At 40.5% G+C, this 21,509-nt stretch overlaps 1 protein-coding gene across 6 annotated transcripts in view; it reads left to right on the top strand.

Moving 5' to 3' along the window:
* rnf130 (ring finger protein 130) overlaps positions 1-21,509 on the top strand; it is a 72,935-nt gene that overhangs the window by 26,929 nt on the left and 24,497 nt on the right. For all 6 annotated transcript variants that reach the window (XM_064973983.1, XM_064973986.1, XM_064973982.1 and 3 more), the window contains exon 3: positions 1,558-1,752. In XM_064973983.1, the coding sequence (XP_064830055.1) occupies positions 1,558-1,752 (195 nt within the window). The remainder of the gene's footprint in view (positions 1-1,557; positions 1,753-21,509) is intronic.

The following is a 21,509-nucleotide window of genomic DNA, read 5'->3' as shown; positions in this document are numbered from 1 at the left end:
AGTTAAAACTTTAAACCAGCCTGACATTTGGACTGGCCTGTTTATTTGGTCGATTGACCTTATGCACAGGGACTCATCCGCGTTACACATTATTTACTCGAATTGGCACTCTATTCCCCATTATTATAGTGCACTACCTTTGACCAGAGCCCTATGTAGGCCCTTGTCAAAAGTATCATACCATATTTTAAAACTCAAAAAATGTGCACTATATAGGGTGCAATTTTTGACACAAAGTATTGCACTATATCTCAAAAGAAGTAAACTATATAAGGAACAGGGTGGCATTTCAGATGCACTTAGCATGTTTTGTCATGGCTTTCCTGCTGAAATGAAGAGCTTTACCATCCACTGGTTAGCAGGGCATGGCTAGTACACAACATGATTGACAGATACGAAAAAACTGCCCATTTTGTAACCAAATCTCTTCTTAATTCAGTGTAACCTTTTTTCTTTTGTGTCTTCTCAGTAGTCACTCCATGCAGTTCATAGCCAAAGATTTTTTTATAACTAACCCAAGATAGACCACGGCCTATCGTTTCCAGTGGGAACAAATGAAGCATAGTGGGCAGAACAAACAAGGAGGTGGGCACAAGCTTGCGAGATCCTATGGGTGCGTTCTAGCATGTATTTGCGTATTTCCGTTAGGGAGAGCCCGTTCTGTGAAGTGTGCATGTGTAATAACTCAATTCGACCTTTGCACTCCTTTTTTAAACAACAATTATTCTTTTTTTTAGTTTTGCAAAGGGTAAATTCTACCAAACTTAGTCGACTCTGTTCTTAACAGATTCTAGTTTTGGGAACTGTATTGAGATCTTCTCCCACTTATCTTCCTCTCATCACCATATTTGGTGGTGATTGGAAATGCCAACCGGATGCTTCAGATGTATACATGCGGTGAAACATCTTGGTCATTGCTCTATCCGTGACTTGGACTTTGCTTTAGTGGTCCATTATATGCCACTGGATTTCCTGGTTGTGGATTTGTTAATAGGGCATTAAACTGGGTTACATAGGTAGAATGAAATATGAGCCATAGGCAGCTGTGTGCAGTTTAAACTGCTTTATACACTGATAAAGGTTAAGCAGCTCACAGAGACTGAGCTGTGTGTGTCCTTGTGGTTGTACATTTGTGGTTGTACATTTGTGTGTGTATGTGGATTCTAACCAGTCCAAATGTCAGAATCTGCAACAGTTTTAATTTAATTTTCTTCTTCATATGTTTTCTTTTAAAATTGATTTCTTTGTTATCTGTAAAGTGCAGGGGTTGACCCCACACTCGTTCCATGCTTCAACTCTAACTGATTTACAATGGCTTTATTTGATTACTAAATGACATATTAATGAGCTATAAGTAGTTTTTCAGCAGACCTTCAAATACACTTGCTTTATATTGGCCAGGTTCCAGTTGTAAATGAGAACTTGTTCTCAACTGGCCTACCTGGTTAAATAATGGTGAAATAAAATAAAAAATAAAATAAACAATGACACCACTCACCTTTTTCTACAGCCTGCTAAGGTTCCTAACACTCCACCCCTCTCCTTCCCTCTGTCTAGTGGTGGACCGCCAAGGCTGCGACCCCCACACGCGCTTTGTGGTGCCCCCCCGGACAGGGCACTGGGTGGCCCTGCTGCAGCGCGGCAACTGCACCTTCAAAGAGAAGATCCTCAAGGCCTCTGCTTTCAACGCCTCCGCCGTACTCATCTACAACAACAACTCCAATGAGGACACCGTCAAGATGGGCCATGAAGGTGAGGAGTGAAGATCTGGGGCATATTGATATTCATATGGGTTATTCATATGGCCTATGCACTCTATATGACTCGCATATATGACCAGGGTAATATGGGGTGGCAGGTAGCCTAGTGGTTAGAGCTTTGGGCCAGTAACCAAAAGCTTGCTGGATCGAATCCCCGACCTGACAAGGTAAAAATCTGTCGTTCTGCCCCTGAAAAAGGCAGTTACCCCACTGTTCTCTGGTAGACCGTCATTGGAAATAATAATTTGTTCTTAACTGACTTGCCTAGTTAAATAAAGGTTCCACAATATGGAATCATTCTTATGGGTACATATGGCTTGGCCTATTTATATGGTTTGTTCTATGGCTTTATGTATATATGTATGTATGTACAGTGAGGCAACAAAGTATTTAGTCAGCCACCAATTGTGCAGGTTCTCCCACTTAAAAAGATGAGAGAGGCCTGTAATTTTCATCATAGGCACACTTCAACCATGACAGACAAAATGAGAAAAAAAATCCAGAAAATCACATTGTATGATTTTTAATGAATCTATTTGCAAATTATTGTGGAAAATAAGTATTTGGTCAATAACAAAAGTTTATCTCAATACTTTGTTATATACCCTTTGTTGGCAATGATAGAGGTCAAACGTTTTCTGTAAGTCTTCACAAGGTTTTCACACACTGTTGCTGGTATTTTGGCCCATTCCTCCATGCAGATCTCCTCTAGAGCAGTGATGTTTTGGGGCTGTTGCTGGGCAACACGGATTTTCAACTCCCTCCAAAGATTTTCTATGGGGTTGAGATCTGGAGACTGGCTAGGCCACTCCAGGACCTTGAAAAGCTTTTTACGAAGCCACTCCTTCGTTGCCCGGGCGGTGTGTTTGGGATCATTGTCATGCTGAAAGACCCAGCCACGTTTCATCTTCACTCAAAATCTCACGATACATGGCCCCATTCATTCTTTCCTTTACACAGATCAGTCGTCCTGGTCCCTTTGCAGAAAAACAGCCCCAAAGCATGATGTTTCCACCCCCATGCTTCACAGTAGGTATGGTGTTCTTTGGTACAACTCGGCATCCTTTGTCCTCCAAACACGACCAAAAAGTACCAAAAAGTTATTTTTTGGTTCTGTCTGACCATATGACATTCTCCCAATCTTCTTCTGGACATTCCAAATGCTCTCTAGCAAACTTCAGACGGGCCTGGACATGTACTGGCTTAAGCAGGGGGACACGTCTGGCACTGCAGGATTTGAGTCCCTGGCGGCGTAGTGTGTTACTGATGGTAGGCTTTGTTACTTTGGTCCCAGCTCTCTGCAGGTCATTCACTAGGTCCCCCCGTGTGGTTCTGGGATTTTTGCTCACCGTTCTTGTGATCATTTTCTCCCCACGGGGTGAGATCTTGCGTGGAGCCCCAGATCAAGGGAGATTATCAGTGGTCTTGTATGTCTTCCATTTCCTAATAATTGCTCCCACAGTTGATTTCTTCAAACCAAGCTGCTTACCTATTGTAGATTCAGTCTTTCCAGCCTCGTGCAGGTCTACAATTTTGTTTCTGGTGTCCTTTGACAGCTCTTTGGTCTTGGCCATAGTGGAGTTTGGAGTGTGACTGTTTGAGGTTGTGGACAAGTGTCTTTTATACTGATAACAAGTTCAAACAGGTGCCATTAATACAGGTAACGAGTGGAGGACAGAGGAGCCTCTTAAAGAAGAAGTTACAGGTCTGTGAGAGACAGAAATCTTGCTTGTTTGTAGGTGACCAAATACTTATTTTCCACCATAATTTGCAAATAAATTCATTACAAATCCTACAATGTGATTTTCTGGATTTTTAAAAGTCATTTTGTCTGTCATAGTTGAAGTATACCTCAGATGAAAATTACAGGCCTCATCTTTTTAGGTGGGAGAACTTGCACAATTGGTGGCTGACTAAATACTTTTTTGCCCCATGTATGTATGTATGTATGTATGTATGTATGTATGTATGTATGTATGTATGTATGTATGTATGTATGTATGTATGTATGTATGTATGTATGTATGTATGTATGTATGTATGTATGTATGTATGTATGTATGTATGTATGTATGTATGTATGTATGTATGTATGTATGTATGTATGTATGTATGTATGTATGTATGTATGTATGTATGTATGTATGTATGTATGTATGTATGTATGTACGTACGTATGTATGTATGTACGTACGTATATGTATGTATGTACGTACGTATATGTATGTATGTACGTACGTATATGTATGTATGTACGTACGTATATGTATGTATGTACGTATGTATGTATGTATGTACGTACGTATGTATGTATGTACGTACGTACGTATGTACGTATGTACGTATGTACGTACGTACGTACGTGTATGTATGTACGTACGTACGTACGTACGTACGTACGTACGTACGTATGTACGTATGTACGTACGTACGTACGTACGTACGTATGTACGTACGTACGTACGTACGTACGTATGTATGTACGTACGTACGTACGTACGTACGTACGTACGTACGTACGTACGTACGTACGTACGTACGTACGTACGTACGTACGTACGTATGTATGTATGTACGTATGTACGTACGTACGTACGTACGTACGTACGTACGTATGTACGTACGTACGTATGTATGTACGTACGTACGTACGTACGTACGTACGTACGTACGTACGTACGTACGTACGTACGTACGTATGTATGTACGTACGTACGTACGTACGTACGTACGTACGTACGTACGTATGTACGTACGTACGTACGTATGTACGTACGTACGTACGTACGTACGTACGTACGTACGTACGTATGTACGTATGTACGTACGTACGTACGTACGTACGTACGTACGTACGTATGTATGTACGTACGTACGTACGTACGTACGTACGTACGTACGTACGTACGTACGTACGTACGTACGTACGTACGTATGTATGTATGTACGTATGTATGTATGTACGTACGTACGTATGTATGTATGTACGTACGTACGTACGTATGTATGTATGTATGTATGTATGTATGTATGTATGTACGTATGTATGTATGTATGTATGTATGTATGTATGTATGTATGTATGTATGTATGTATGTATGTATGTATGTATGTATGTATGTATGTATGTATGTATGTATGTATGTATGTATGTATGTATGTATGTATGTATGTATGTATGTATGTATGTATGTATGTATGTATGTATGTATGTATGTATGTATGTATGTATGTATGTATGTATGTATGTATGTATGTATGTATGTATGTATGTATGTATGTATGTATGTATGTATGTATGTATGTATGTATGTATGTATGTATGTATGTATGTATGTATGTATGTATGTATGTATGTATGTATGTATGTATGTATGTATGTATGTATGTATGTATGTATGTATGTATGTATGTATGTATGTATGTATGTATGTATGTATGTATGTATGTATGTATGTATGTATGTATGTATGTATGTATGTATGTATGTATGTATGTATGTATGTATGTATGTATGTATGTATGTATGTATGTATGTATGTATGTATGTATGTATGTATGTATGTATGTATGTGGCTTCTATGTAGTGATGGGGGCAAAGTTACATATCGGGAAATAATTTTTGACTATATCATTTTGACAACATCTCAAAATATCTTCTTTTTAAATACGGAGCCAATTTTGTTTTCCGCATTTTTATTTCCATGACTGATCAAAACTTGTTTTCTCATGGCTCTCTCTTGTCCCTCTGCAGCAGACATATGGTGAGCGATATGTTTGAAACATTGAATCACAATAAAATCACAGTATCGAATCGCAATACATATAGCCTCCATACTCAACTGGTGGTCCGCAGACCGAATCCGGACCCAGAACATGGTCAATACGGATCGCAGGTCGGGCTTTGTCCCCTAGTGTCATATGAACACACATAAGATATGGAAAAATGCATAGAATTACATGAAATTAGCTTTAAAACTGCAACAACAACAACAACAAAAACATTCCCATGCAAAATATGTAGAATTGTGGAGAGTTAGCTTTAAAACTGCAACATTTTCTCTTTGCCAACAAGAGGAGTGTGTGAACAGTTTTTGGGGTCGCATGGGTTGCAAGGTGGGGGTTTGTTACTATGCAGATAATTTACATTATCCCATCCAGACCTTTGTCACCTTGGAAATGTGTGTGACTGGACCTTTTCAAATAGTACTTGAGTACCCCTGACATATAGAATCGAGAGAATCTGCTGCTCGTGTGTCTTAGCCTGTGATGGTGGTGAAGTTAGCATTTAGCTTTTGTTATATGGTGCTTATAGCCAGCTAACCTGCTGTGATGGTGGGTGTATGACAATTATACCGTCTGCCAAGGGTTATTGACAGTGTGTGTATGTGTAGCAGTCATAGTGCAGTATGTTTTCTGGCTGTTTGTCGTTTGTGATGTGGCTGCAGGGGACAGTACAGGGCACAGACAGTGTGGCTGTCCTGACTGGACTGAAGGATATGGAGAATGACTCCTGCATGCTGGACCTCAGCCACCACCACAGCTAAACACCAACACAGCCAGTGGGCTTGGGCATGGCCGGTGTTCTGTTACACTGCAACATGTGCACACACCCACACAGAAGCGTGTTCGGGCACACAAACATATTTACAGCATTGTCACCTCTCTCTATCCTTCCCTCCGCCTCTCTCCTGTGCTTCACATGCATTTCTTCCTACTCACTCTGTGTCATTGCTAGCATCATTGTCTCAGTCTCAGCTTATTTAAGCCACAATGTGAATTCATATGAGTACATTCAGGCCTTCTGATCTTTTGGATCACAACTTTTACATGAAACATCTTGGAAGAAAACAACATCCGTTAAAATATAAATCGGACCCTTCATGAATGAGTCTACTGTATGAGTGAGTGAGTGAAAGTAGCTGACGGCTAGCCTAGAGACATTTTGTACTTCACCTTAGCGTCCCCCCACCCAGGGGATGCCCTGAGCTAATTCAAGGTAGCGTTGAAAAGCCTGCATGAATGAGACAGTCTAGTGAGCAGGTGAAGAGAGAGGGAGATAAATAGAGGGCGGGTGCTGGTGTAGCATCCCTATAGCGCTGAGGAGCCAAAATCTGGGAAGGCAGGCAGGCAGTGGTGGTTAGAGGAAAGGAAAAAAGGGAGAGAGGGAGTGAAAAAAATGAAACAAAGTGACAGAGCTAGCTGGGAAAACAGTGGTTGCTTGAGTCTAGTAACAGTAGGTGGAGAGGAGAGGAGCAACAAGGGAAAGGGAGGGAGGAAGAGGTAAGGTGTAGAGAGAGGGAGAATGAGTCAGAAGGTGTGATAGCACTGTCTGGGTGGGATCGATGGGCTTTTATAAATATAGAAGGGGGGGGGGGGCATGACTAATTTATAAGGTAATTTGCTATCATGAACGAATGGTGGAATTCTGATAGGTTTGCGCTCGAGGAAACTTTCAGTATTGATCACTGTTTGCGTGAAAAGCATGTCATCTATCATGGATGGGAGTTATTTGTCAATATCATGGGGATATGGGAGATGTATGCATTTGACTTTGTGTGTGTGTGTGTGTGTACATGCTGGGCTGGGGTGGTATCCAGATTGTTATACCTTCATACCGACCTTGTGGTATAACAAGTACATGTAAATCCCAAAGAAAATGCTAGCTAAATACTAACAAACACATACAAACATTTGATTTAATTTGTATTTATTTTTATCCACTTTGTGTCCCCAATTATGTGACTACCATCTTGTCTCATCGCTGCAACTCCCCAACGGGCTCGGGAGAGGCGAAGGTCGGGTCATGCGTCATCCGAAATATGACCCGCCAAGCCACGCTTCTTAACACCCGTTCGCTTAACCCGGAAGCCAGATGCACCATTGTGTCAGAGGAAACACCGTTCAACTGACGACCGAAGTCAGCCTGCAGGTGCCCGGCCCGCCACTCGGGAGGCCCTACATGCAAACATTTTATACAGTTTCTGACATACAGTGCCTTCAGAAAGTATTCACACTGTACTTTTTCCAAATTTTATTGTGTTGCAAAATGGGAATAAAATTGATTTGTCATTTTGTCAAAGTATAAGAAACATTCTCACATTTTGTTAAAAAATATGAAAACAAAAAAAATCAATAAATGTTAGAATCACCTTTGCCAAAGATGACAGCTGTGAGTTTTTGTAAGTCTCTAAGAGCTTTCCACACCTGGATTGTGCAACATTTGCCCATTATTCTTTTCAAAATTCTTCAAGCTCTGTCAAATTGGTTGTTGATCATTGCTAGACAACCATTTTCAGGTCGTCATAAATTTTCAAGCAGATTTCGAAACTGTAACTCGACCACATTCACTGTCTTCTTGGTAAGCAACTCTAGTGTAGATTGTTCCTTGTGCTTTTCCTTCCTTGTCCTGCTGAAAGGTGAATTAATTTCCCAGTGCCCGGTGGGAAGCAGACTGAATCATTTTGTCTGTTCTTAGCTCCATTATGTTTCCTTTTTATCCTGAAAAACTCCCCAGTCCTAAATGATTACAAGCATACTCAGAACATGATACAACCACCACTGTACTTGAAAATATGGAGAGTGATACTCAGTAATGTATTGGAGTTGTCCCAAACATAACACAACACTTTGTATTCAGGACAAAAAGATAATTGCATTGCCACATTTTTTTGCAGTATTACTTAACTTATTTTTTTGAAATATTTAACTTTCACACATTAACAAGTCCAATACAGCAAATGAAAGATAAACATCTTGTTAATCTACCCGTCATGTCTGAATTTTATGTTTTACAGCGAAAACACAACATATATTTGTTAGATCACCACCACATTTTTCCCAGCCAAAGATCGTCACAAACGCTGAATTAGAGATTAATTAATTAGAATTAATCACTAATCTTTGATAATCTTAATCAGATGACACTCATATGACATCATGTTACACAATACATTTATGTTTTGTTCGATTATATGCATATTTATATGCACAAATCCCGGTTTACATTGGCACCATGTTCAGAAATGCCTCCAAAATATCCAGAGTAATTACAGAGAGCTACGTCAGATAACAGAAATACTCATCATAAACTTTGATGAAAGATACATGTTTTACATATAATTAAAGATACACTGGTTCTTAATGCAACCACTGTGTCAGATTTTGTAAAGACGTTACGAAAAAGCATACCATGCAATAATCTGAAATAAATATATTTCTCCGCCATGTTGGAGTCGAAATTACATCATAAATATTCCCTTACCTTTTGATGATCTTTCATCAGAATGCAGTGCAAGGAATCCTAGTTCCGCAATAAATCGTTGTTTTGTTCCATAGTGTCCAATTAGCTACTTTTGCTAGCAGGTTTATTTCACATGTCCAAAAGCTGGCGCTGGTCCTGGCGAACTCGGACACAAACTTCAAAAAGTTATATTCCAGGTCGAATAAACTGGTCAAACTAAGTAGAGAATCAATCTTCAGGATGGTTTTATCATATATATCAAATAACATTCCAACCCGAGCATTCGTTTTGTCTACAGAGTAATGGAACCCAAGGCAATATAATGACTACTGCGCGTAACCAGGAACTGGCATTCTGCCAGACTAGTGACTCAAATAGCTGCCATCCGGTCCCACATCACACCAGAGGCTTCATTCCACATTCTACTGACTATTGACATCTAGTGGAAGGCGTAGGAAGTGCGAACAGATCCATATCTTATTTGGATGTGAATAGGCGATGAGTTGAAAATCAGCCTGCCCCAGAATTTCCACTTCCTGTTTGGAAGTTTGCCTGCCCTGTGAGTTCTGTTATACTCACAGACATAATTCAAACAGTTTTAGAAATGGCAGTGTTTTCTGTCCAATAGTAAAAATAATATGCATATATTAGCATCTTGGACAGAGTAGGAGGCAGTTCACTATGGGCACGCAATTCATCCAAAGTGAAAATGCTGCCCCCTATCCCTAAAAGGTGCAAACAAACAAAAATTACCTTTCTGGGATATGTGGGACGCGTCCCACCTGGCCAAAAGCCAGGGAAAATGCAGAGCGCCAAATTCCAATAAAATACTATAAAAATCTAACATTCATTAAATAACACATGCAAGATAGCAAATTAAAGCTACACTTGTTGTGAATCCAGCCAACGTGTCAGATTTCAAAAAGGCTTTTCAGCGAAAGCAAACGATGCTATTATCTGAGGATAGCACCTCCGTAAACAAAGAGAGAAACCATATTTAAACCCTGCAGACGCGACACAAAACGCAGAAATAAAAATATATGCTTGTAAACAAACAACATGTGACTGGGTAAGTAAGCCAGTAAGCTTCATAATGAAAAATACATGAGCAGGTGAAATGAAGAACGCAATCAGCTTTTTCTCCTACCGTATTGCACAAGTTGATTGCAGGTATTTACTTAAGTTTCTAAAATTATTCAAATCTTTAAAAATCCGGTGGCTATTTCCAAATACCAAATACCTTGAAAAACCATCTGGCGGCTATTTCTAAATATCTCGGTATACCGTATATACGGTATTTTAAATTGATTACATTGAGATTTTGTGTCACTGGCCTACACACAATACCCCCCCAAAAAATTCAAATGAATTAAAAATGAAAATCTGAAATGTCTTTAGTCAATAAGTATTCAAACCCCTTGTTATGGCAAGCTTAAATAAGTTCAGTAGTCGACCAATTATTAACAAGTAACATAAGTTGCGTGGACTCACTTTGTGTGCAATAATAGTGTTTAACATGATTTTTGAATGACTACCTCATCTCTGAACCTCACACATACAATTATGTGTAAGGTCCCTGAGCAGTGAATTTAAAACCGATTCAATCACAAAGACCAGGTAGGTTTTCCAATTCCTCGACAAACCAAATTGTATTTGTCACAAGCCCTTATCCAATAATGCAGTTTTAAGAAAAATATTGAATATATACAGGTATTGAATATCCCTTTGAGTATGGTGAAGCTATTAATTACACTTTGGATGATGTATCAATACACCCAGTCACTACAAAGATACAGGCATCCTTCCTAAATTAGTTGCCAGAGAGGAGGGAAACCGCTCAAAGATTTCACCATGCGGCCAGTGTTGAATTTAAAAACAGCTTTAATGGCTGTGATAGAACTGAGGATGGATCAACAACATTGTAGTTACTCCATAATACGAACCTGATGGATAATGGAGTGAAAAGAAGGAAGCCTGTACAGAATAAAATATTCCTTTTTACAATAAGGCACTAAAGTAAAACTGCAGAAAATGTGGCAAAGAAATACACTTTATGTCCTGTATATTATTAACCTTTATATAAACAGGAGAAACAAGCTGAGACAGTTTAGTTTACAGTTGTGTCCTGTGATACAACAATAAAAACAACAAAGCAATTAATAAGAATTTAAAACATAAAAAAAGTACAAGTACAAAGTACAAATATTAAAATGAGTAAACATCTGAGAAAAACACACATTACAAAAAGCAATCACAGTTCATAATAAAAACGTTAATGTAATGTGCATTTAAACTGTCTTACAGGCACCAAAACATCTAACTGGAGTTCTCTCTGCAATTCATTCCATGAGTGTGGAGCATGATATTCAAGTGCCGTTTTGCCTAACTCGGAGTGAATCTGGGGTATCTCTAGCACTAGCATGTCCCGTGACCGAGTCTGATAAATACTGTTTGACCACTGGATTTTTGAGTTAAGATAATTAGGAAGTTTCTGTGAGACAGCTTTATAAACCAATATCAACCAGTGTCTGGTCCTTCTAAATGTCAGGGATTCCCAGCCAACCGAAGTGTACAAAAAGCAATGATGTGTGCAAAAGTTTGCACCAGTAACAAAGCGCAACGCTGCATGATACACTGCATCCAATTTCTTCAGTACTGATGCTGATCCATGCATATATAAAACATCGCCATAATCAAGCACTGACATAAAAGTGCCCTGTGCAATTTCCTTTCTGTGATGACAGACAAGATGTATTCATATAAAAAATCTAATTCTCAATTTCAGCTTCTTTACCAGCACAGTTATTTTTAAAAGAGATATTATCATCTAACCAAATTCCAAGGTATTTTTAGGTGGGAACACATTCCAAAAGAGAGCCATCATGGATAGCAATGTTCAGATTTTCCAATTGTATACTATTGGATTGTGAAAATACAGTATACTTAGTTTTACTTGAATTAAGCACCCGCCTAAGATCTACAAGTGCATCTTGAAGCAATTGAAAGTCAGATTGCAGGAATGTAGATGCTTGAGCGAGTGATGTGGCTGTGGCATATAGTACTGTGTCATCAGCATAGATATGAAAGTTGCATTTTTCCACTGAGTTGCAGATATCATTTATGTGAATAATAAAGGACCTAAAATCGAACCTTGTGGGACTCCTTTGTGTACAGTGACAAAATCTGATTTTACCCCATCTCAAATAATAGCCTGAGATCTATCACTGAGAATTCTGAAACCACAAACATGTATCTGAGGCCAACCCCAATGAGGTCAGTCTCTTCAGCAGATGAGAATGATCAACCATATCGAAAACCTTCGACAGGTCAACAAACAAAGCAACACTTTAACTTCTTATCCAAGGCTCTTACAATATCATTTACAACCAGTGTGGTGGCTGTGATAGTACTGTGCCCTGGTCTAAAACCGGACTGAAATTTGTTCAGTATGCAGTTGTCAGACAAGAAAGAGCGCAGCTGTACATTTACCAATGTCTCTTTACATTTTTGCAAGACAAGACAGCCTAGAGATTGGTCGATAATTATCAAGGTGACCAGTATCCCTACCTTTCTGAACATAGGCAGTTTTCCAAATCTTAGGTATGACCCCAGAGGTCAACATGAGGTTAATAATATAAGAGCACCAGAGATAAGTGATGCAGCTCTAGCCAGCAACCCTGGGTCAAGTTTGTCGGCCCCTGTTGCTTTCTTAGTGTCTATGGCTATCAAGGCATCAATAACTTTCTCCTCTGTGAAGAGGCTTAGTGAGAATCCCTGACCATCAGCATACTCATGCATAATCCCTTAATATGTATCTTTTCATCCGTCATTTGTGTTCGGCGTTTTCTCATTAAGATTGCCATTGGCATTCGTATCAGTAATGAGTCCAGTATCCAACCCTATCTGATTTGGGAGTGTGGAGTGCATATTGCTCTTTAATGTTTTTAACTACTTTCCAGAATTTGGCTGGATTCCCATTAGTCATTTAAACATAGTAAACTGATTTTGTTCTTCTAACAAGTCTGATGCACAGGTTTCTCAGCTGCCTAGAAGTCAGTCAGCCAGTCAGAACAAGAATACGTTTCTCTAGCCTTAGCCAATTCTACATCTCTTTTACGAATAGCATCAGAAATGTTTCACTCTAACCTTAGTGTACGGAGCATGATTATCGCAATGGAAATAAAAACGTGTACACTTTTCTAACGTCAACTCGGCTCCATTTATATTACAAATAGATTCAAGATTACTATGGGAAAGATCCTGTAAGAAAGCGTGTTCACTAAAGTTTCTGCAATTTCTTTTAGTGATAATACAAGGTTTGTCCCTATGAATTCTGACATTCTCTAACACATGCAATGGGGCAGTGATCACTGACGCCTAATATACTCCCCTAGCTCTATATTTCTCAGGTGCATTTTTAGTATATAATCAAGCAATGAGGACTTTGTAGGCACCTTAAGATTTGGCCTTGTTGGCTCAGTGATTAATTGTGTGAGATTTACCTCAGTACAAAAGTCTTTAAAACTGTCTGAGTCCTGTGTTTTCCAATCAAAAGTTCAAATCTCCTCGGAAAATGACTTCAGTTGATATAAACGTGGCTAATAATTCTGTTAAATGGCTAAGCATATTCTGACTAGCAGAACATGGGCGATATACTCCCAACAATTTTAACTTTACAGTTGTTACCTAATGTAAGACTTGGAGCTAAAATTTCAAATAGATTTGGAATGGAGACAGATTTAATTAGTGAGAGGTAATTTTTAGCATAGATAGCCACTCCTCCCCATCTACTCATCCTGTCGGCTCTAAACACATTGTAACCATCCAGTGCAATATCTGCATCATTAGAACTCCTTGATAACCAAGTTTCAGATAAAACAAAGAACTCAGGACTAGCCTGAGAAACTAAAATCTTCATGAAATCAACATTTGACAATATACCACATATATTCAAATGTAAAAACCCAAGTCCCTTACAGTTTTTAAAAACGTTGATTGTTGATATCGACTGGGGTACTTGGTGTTTGCACAAGTATAATCGCCAGTGTGAACCAAGCGATTGGGGACAAGATTACTAAGTACATTACTCCTACGTTTATGAAAACGTGGTTAAACGGTAGTCTGATACAATACTTGCTATAGCAATACTGGGACGAACCCTATATCGTTTTTATTGTTTAAGTACCTTTTCCATGTTGGATGAGAGGAGGTGGATGCCATTTTCACCCAGATGAATTCCATCATTGACGAAGTTCCTCTGTTTTTGGAAAAAGCAATCAAAATTGTCAACAAATGACGTGCCCATGTCTTTAGAAAGACGCATTAGCCGTAGATGAAAAGACCACATATGACTAAAACTCTGTCCCACAATGGCGATGAGATTGGATGGTTTTTCCAACTCCAACTCGGCCACCACAGAACATGAAGATCAGAGCTCCTGGCGCAAACACAGCGCAGGCAGAAGAAGAATTATCCTGATCAGACGACCTTGGACCTGAAGGCGCTGGAACGTCAGGACCTGAAGGCCCTGGAACGTCAGGACCTGAAGGCGCTGGAACGTCAGGACCTGAAGGCGCTGGAACGTCAGGATCCAAAGCTGTTTGACGTCTGGAGGACACTCGTTGCTTCCGTCGCTGTAGAGGGTCGAGATAGAGGTCCTCGCTGGCATCGAATCCCACGCCGTAAAAGTGATGCAGCCTCTAGCTGCAGCCTCTGTAGAAGAACCAGAAACCTCCCGCGGCAATGGCCAATCCAATGACGATAGTCTGCCGATGGTGAGACTCCCCTCAGCTTGGTGGTGTTTGCTGCCAATGGAGTGGAGAACGAGACGGTAGGAGGACGTGGCTTCCCCAATAGCTGGTGCAAATTAGCGATTTGTTTACTCAAAGTAGCAACTTCTTCTCTATAGCCTTCGGCAATTGCTCCATTGGAAATTCAGGTCTTTTTTTTATCTCGGAACTGGCCGAAATAGACACAGCTCGGGCATCTTATGCATTGCTTGTGCAATCCATCGTCCAACATCGTGCGAGTTGGTCAGCACAATTAAAGCGTTATGTTTGAGGCAAACACAACACATCATTGAGTACCACTCTTAGTATTTTCAAGCATGGTGGTGGCTGCATCATGTTATGGATATTCTTGTCAGTGTCAAGGGCCAAAGTTTTTTGGGGGGGTAAAAAGAAAAGGAATAGAACTAAACACAGGCAAAATCCTAGTGGAAGACTTGGTTCCAACACAAACTTGGAGACAAATTCACTTTTCAGAAGGACAATAACCTAAACACAAGGCCAAGTATACACTGGAGTATCATACTAAGATGACATTGAATGTCCATGAGTGGCCTAGTTACAGTTTTGACTTAAATAAGCTTGAAAATCTATGGCAAGACTTGAAAATGGCTGTTTAGCAATGATCAACAACCAACTTGACAGAGATTGACGAATTTTAAAAAGAATAATGTGCATATATTTCACAATCCGGGTGTGCAAAGCTCTTAGAGACTTACCCAGAAGCTGTAGTCATTGCAAAAGGTGATTCTAACATGTATTGACTCAGGGGTGGGAATGTAAAAAAAAACATATTTAAATTAGATATTTCTGTATTTCATTTTCAAGAAATTAGAAAAAATGTCTCAACATGTTTTCACTTTGTCATTATAAGAATTTGTTCTTAACTGACTTGCCTGGTTAAATAAAGGTAAAAAAATGGGGTAATTGTGTTGATGGGTGAGCAAATGTTTTATTTCATCTATTTTTTTAATTCAGGCTGTAACACAACAAAATAAATCAAGGGGTATGAATACTTTCTGAAGGCACTGTACCAGAGATGATGTGTAGAGATGTGGGGCAGAGAGAGACATCAGCCTCACAGAGGATGGTACACTGACAACAGCAAGTTTTCCTTTGCTGACAAGGATTTATGTGTGCGTGTTAATGTTCATAACCATGCCTCTGATCAATGTGGTGCATGGGGGATGGTGGTGAGACAAAGAGCGGACGAAAATGAGAAAAAGCCTTGCGCTGATGCTTTTACTGTGAATTGCTTGTAATTGTAATGGGTTGCAAAGGATGTAATTTAGTCACACAATCTCTGAATAGAATTTTCTCATAGTCACAGGTCTTGGAAAAGGGGAAAAAAATCAGTTTCTGGAAGCAAGCAATCACGGCAGGTCGAGGTTCAGCCATTAGGCGCCACCCATAAAACAAAGCCAAAGAGTGAGGCACGTAAACATGCCTGGGCACGTGCCTGCCTGGCTCTGTCTGATTTCCTCTGTGGTGAATGCCTGTCTGGAGACTTGACTTAGCTTTGGAGATTTACAGATAACTGCTGAGAGAGAGAGAGAGAGAGAGCAAGAGAGAGCTCAACTTGTTTATGCCTGCTCTTGTGGTCCCTGCAGTCTCATTCTAGTTCAGCGTCTTACTGTGTTTCGGGTGGTTATCAGCCCAAAACCTGTAGGCTGTGTGTGTGTGCAGGGCTCAAAACCAAGTTTAGTTTGAAGTCTTGGTTGAATCTTTGTGATGGAAAAATGTATTTAATCAATTTTAGAATAAGGCTGTAACGGAACAAACTGGGGAAAAGGGGAAAGTGTCTGAATACTTTCCCGAAGGCTCTGTACTTCACTATCAAAAGTAAAGGGAATTGCTAAAATATACTTAAGTATCAAAAGTAAAAGTCTAAATCATTTCAAATGCTAGTTTTTTTTTTAATTTACGGATGGCCAGGGGCACTCTCCAACAGAAATAATTAGCAAATGAAGCATGTGTGTTTTAGTCCGCCAGGTAAGAGAGTCCGCCAGATAAGAGGCAGTAGGGATGACCAGGAATGTTCTCTTGATAGGTGCGTGAATTGGACCATTTTCCTGTCCTGCCAACCATTCGAAATCTATCAAGTACTTTTTGATAGATTTTTTTTCTTTCGTTTTTGTATTATTATTATTTTATTTGGTCCTTTTTATTTAACTAGGCAAGTCAGTTAAGAACAAATTAATGGGATGTCAGAGAAAATGTATGGAGTAAAAAGTACATTCATTTCTTTAGGAATGTAGTGAAGTAAAAGTCATCAGAAACATAAATAGGGAAGTACCGTACGACTTAAGTACTTTACACCACTGTGTACATGTCCAGACAATAGTGACCCATCTACTTAGCTAGTTGTGGCTGTGGGGTGGTTACAGAATTTCTTTCACATTACCCATCAATTTAGACAAGTGTGTCTGGTAGGGGTGTGCCGACATGGCCATACTCGTAATCGTGTCTGTTTATTATAGACAATTGTTAGTTGGATCGGATGATACTCGTGATCGGGGAAAAAAATAGTAGTGTTTTAATATGCCGAAATAGATACCTCCCTGCACTTTTCACTGCAAAAAGTAGCTGCAGATTAGAAGCAGCGCGTGTGTGTGTCCTCAATAAGCAGTGGGCAATTTGCTGACACTCAGTGCATTAGCATTTCATATTTTTTCAATTTTTTTAGTACATGGCCTCACATGTGAATCCTTGAAGAGATGGGTGGGGCTTAGGCTTGAGAGGTTGAATAGTTGTAGACAAAGAGCTCTCCAGTACTATAGGTGTACCAAACATTCAAGGCCATTTTCTCAAAAGTGGGGTTACAAGTGCATCAACTTTCAAAGCAGAATTGCATTCCCATTCTACCTTAACTGCAGCGTATGATGTACCATTTAGTAGCTCTGAGTCTCTATTTTTATCCAATATAAAAAACACTTTCAGATTTTGCTACATAAGACCGAATCGGTCACATATATCATTCCCCTCTGTGCAAAGTCAATGACACTTAGCAACATTATTTACATTTTAGTCATTTAGCAGACACTCTAATCCAGAGCTATTTACAAAAAAGTAGCACAACAGATTTGTCACCTAGTTATCTCAGGGATTCGAACCAGATACCTAGCGGTTACTAGTCCAATGCTCTTAACCACTAGGTTACCTTCCACTTAACATTACGTTGCCCTTATGCCATCATGTATTTACTGTAGGACGACATTTTGGCAACTAAAATCGAATTACTTAGCTGTCGTCAGTAGCTGTAGAAAAACAAACAATGATCGAATTGTAATAAAAGGAAACTACTTTAGATGTGTTCTGTTTTATAAGTAACTGGTGTGGAGTTCCATCAGAAGACATCACGTGTCCAGAAGTCGTTATGTGTTTAATCCAAATTAAGTGAAGTTTGAAAGTCCAAGGTCAACCCGAGGTATCGCTCCTTTTTCTGTTTGTTAATATGTTTTCAGCATTACAGTGTGGGGGGGGGGGACTGGTTAATCTTTAAAAAAAATGTTTTCCATAGGCAAAACCACAGATTTTCAGAAACGCACACATTCGTATCTGCTTTCTTGCTATCCATCTCCCAAACTCACATCCACACCTTTGTCATGAGGCACTGGAGTTAATTAGTCAACGTGCGTCATGGCTGATTTCCCCCCTGGGCTTTGGTACATCACGTGCACTGTGCTGAGTCTATGGTACCCTTTCCTAGTCTAGCCCAGCCAGGTCCCTACATGTGTGTTCAGTGCATGGTCTATGGTGAACTAGCATAGCCTAGCCCCATAAAACCAATGATTAATACGAGCGGCCCATTGTGCAGCGCCATAGTTTTGACTGGCCGTGATTTATCATTAACCCTGGGCAATAGAGCATATTGTCAAGCCAGCTGCACGTCTTTCGTGATAAGCGGAGCTGGTGCGTGTGTATGTACAGTATTAGGACCGGGGGCAAGGGGGCGTGTCTCAGGTCAAGGCTTCTTTCTCTTTGTTGTTTGTCCTGCTTGCTTTATGGCCGTTAGATGGTGAAGTGAGGGCCAATTTCTTTTGAAATGAGGTGCAATTCCTATCTAAAGAGGGTTGTGTTTGGGTCTTTCTGTGCATGTGTGCATGCATATTTGTGTGTTTGAGTAGACATAGCTCAACTGCAATAGTCGGCAGTAGACCAACTAGGTTGTCGGTCAGTGGTTTAACAACTTATTGTTAATTTGAACCTTGTTTTGCGGCGGTTGACCACAAGCCAACCACAATGTGGTTGTTCTGTTCTGTGGACGCCCTTCAATTTGGGACCATGGTCACAAAAACGATGTGTGCGCTTCCATGAGGCTGAAGTCAGCCTGTTGTGATTCTGGATGGCCAGATTGCTAGCAAGAATGACCCTGCCATGTGGTTTTGGTGCGGTTGAATTAAGTAGTGGTCTGTGGACACGAATTTGAAGTGAAGAAAGATGGTTGTGGTCAGTTGACACATGAGTTTGACGTGAAGAAATCCCTTCCTCCCTCCATCTTCCCGCTGTTTGTCAGGTAGCTCAGTGCAAGGGTGCTCTCAATCACCCCATATCCCGTGGCACCCGTGCTCCCCAAACACGCTGAGTCAGTAGCCATGTGGCGTTTGGCTAAAGGGCACCTTTAAGAGAGGGCTTCCACTGAGGGAGAGCGAGGGAGGGAGGGAGGGAGGGAAGGATAGGTACAGAGAAAGAGAAGGAGGAAGAGGGAGAGATGGAGAGAGGTAGAGAGACAAATAGTGTAATGACTTAACTGTTGTCATTCAGCCTACACGACAGGGAGTCATTATAACCAGCCCTCTGAATTACAGCCCTTTTCTCTCTCTTTCTGTCTCTCCCTTTTTCTTTTGATCTCTCTCTTAAGAAAACAGATGTTTTTAGGCCAATTCTGGAGGAATTACCATCTGGTAACATTATTGATCATTCGAAGTTAAACTTTCAAGGACTTTAGGAGCCAAATGATCGGTGAAGTATAGTCTTGATGCTTCTTTCGTCACAATGTTGGTTTAATTCTGGAAGTGCAACAAACGAACAAAATATCTGACAAGGGAAAGAGGATGAAGCCGTTTGGCTTGTTTGTCGTTTTGACATCTTTGAGGAAGGGGGATGTCTGTAAGAACAACAATACATGTTCTAAAAGGAGGGATGTCTGTAAGAACAACAATACATGTTCTAAAGGAGGGATGTCTGTAAGAACAACAATACATGTTCTAAAAGGAGGGATGTCTGAAGAAAAAGAAAGAGAGTTTCATGTCACAGTGAGAATGCAGGTAGTCACCCTCTCTAGAAAATAGAGAATGTGTGCTACAGGAGAAAGGTAGAAGCCTCATGTTTTCTCCACTCAAAGTGGATGTTTCCTGCCCAAGACAGAGCCCTCATCAAACTAATTCATCACAGGTGTGTGTGTGTGTGTGTGTGTGTGTGTGTGTGTGTGTGTGTGTGTGTGTGTGTGTGTGTGTGTGTGTGTGTGTGTGTGTGTGTGTGTGTGTGTGTGTGTGTGTACTTCCCCATGAGTGTGTGTGTATACTTCCCCATGAGTGTGTGTGTATACTTCCCCATGAGTGTGTGTGTATACTTCCCCATGAGTGTGTGTGTCTCTGAATGTTTGCCTTTATTTTCAGTTGGTATGTATTAGATGCGTAAATATACTTGGAGAGTTAGCATGCTTAGGCTTGCTTACCGAAATGGCAATGGATGCCACCACGATGGAGTCGACTGTATACTATGCTAGGCTATAAGGTAGCACCGAGCAGGTGGGTTGTCTTAATCTCATGGCCTTGGTGTGTGTGACCAGTGTGCCATTCGTCAACACTGAGGCAAGGTAAACTGCACACATACACACACACACACGCACACACAGATGTGTAGTAAACAGGCACGTAGATTTAGACAGATTCCCGTACACACACACTGATGTACAGTAGACACGCTTACACACACGAGCACACACAGACACACACAGTGCACTTTCAGCTGCTATTAGTGGTAAGGCAAGCTGTGGTAAAGAGCCCAGAGGGACAGAGAGGAGTGGTCTCCAGCAGTAACATGACTCCCCCTGGCCTGTAGCAGTCAGCTGTCTGGACCCTCTTACTACCACCAACTTAACATGGAGATGATTATGATGATCACAGATGGCTCTACCACTGCTTATGTAGTTTAAAATAAACAATGATTATTTTCCACTGGCTAATTTCTCTGCAATGCATTGCGGTCATTGTCCATGAATGAATTCCATTATACCACATCACCTTTGTTGGCATCGTATTTCACATTTCTTCAACATAGGGTATACAAAAATTCAGGAGCCCCTTTTCACATAATGGATATATTATACGTTCTCTTACACGTTTCTCTTGTCTCCACATGTGTTCCCTCAGGCCATGGGATATTCAATCCGTCACTACACAGCTCTGGTTGGCTGTGCAGGGGTTCAGAACCCTGTCTTAATAAATGAGGAATGGGTTGCGCTAGGGAGAGTAGATCTGACCCGCTGACACTGTCTATTGGGACTGGCTGGTGATGCCATGCAGATGGATGGCAGACTCTCTATGCCACCCTATTAAAACCTAGCTCCAGGACCTTAACGCCTTGAAATGCTAACGCAGGGAACTGATTAATGATCATGTAGAGGAATGAGAATCTGTTGACTGGCGACTGGCTCTGTGTGTCTTTTCATAGTGGCTAAAGAGAAATTGGTTGGGAACCCTCTAAATCTACTGATTC

The sequence above is a fragment of the Oncorhynchus masou genome, chromosome 9, assembly GCF_036934945.1.
Source record: "Oncorhynchus masou masou isolate Uvic2021 chromosome 9, UVic_Omas_1.1, whole genome shotgun sequence".
Classification (NCBI taxonomy): Eukaryota; Metazoa; Chordata; class Actinopteri; order Salmoniformes; family Salmonidae; genus Oncorhynchus; species Oncorhynchus masou.
The sequence above is the reverse complement of the archived record's forward strand: the minus strand, read 5'-3'. Positions and strand labels throughout refer to the sequence as shown.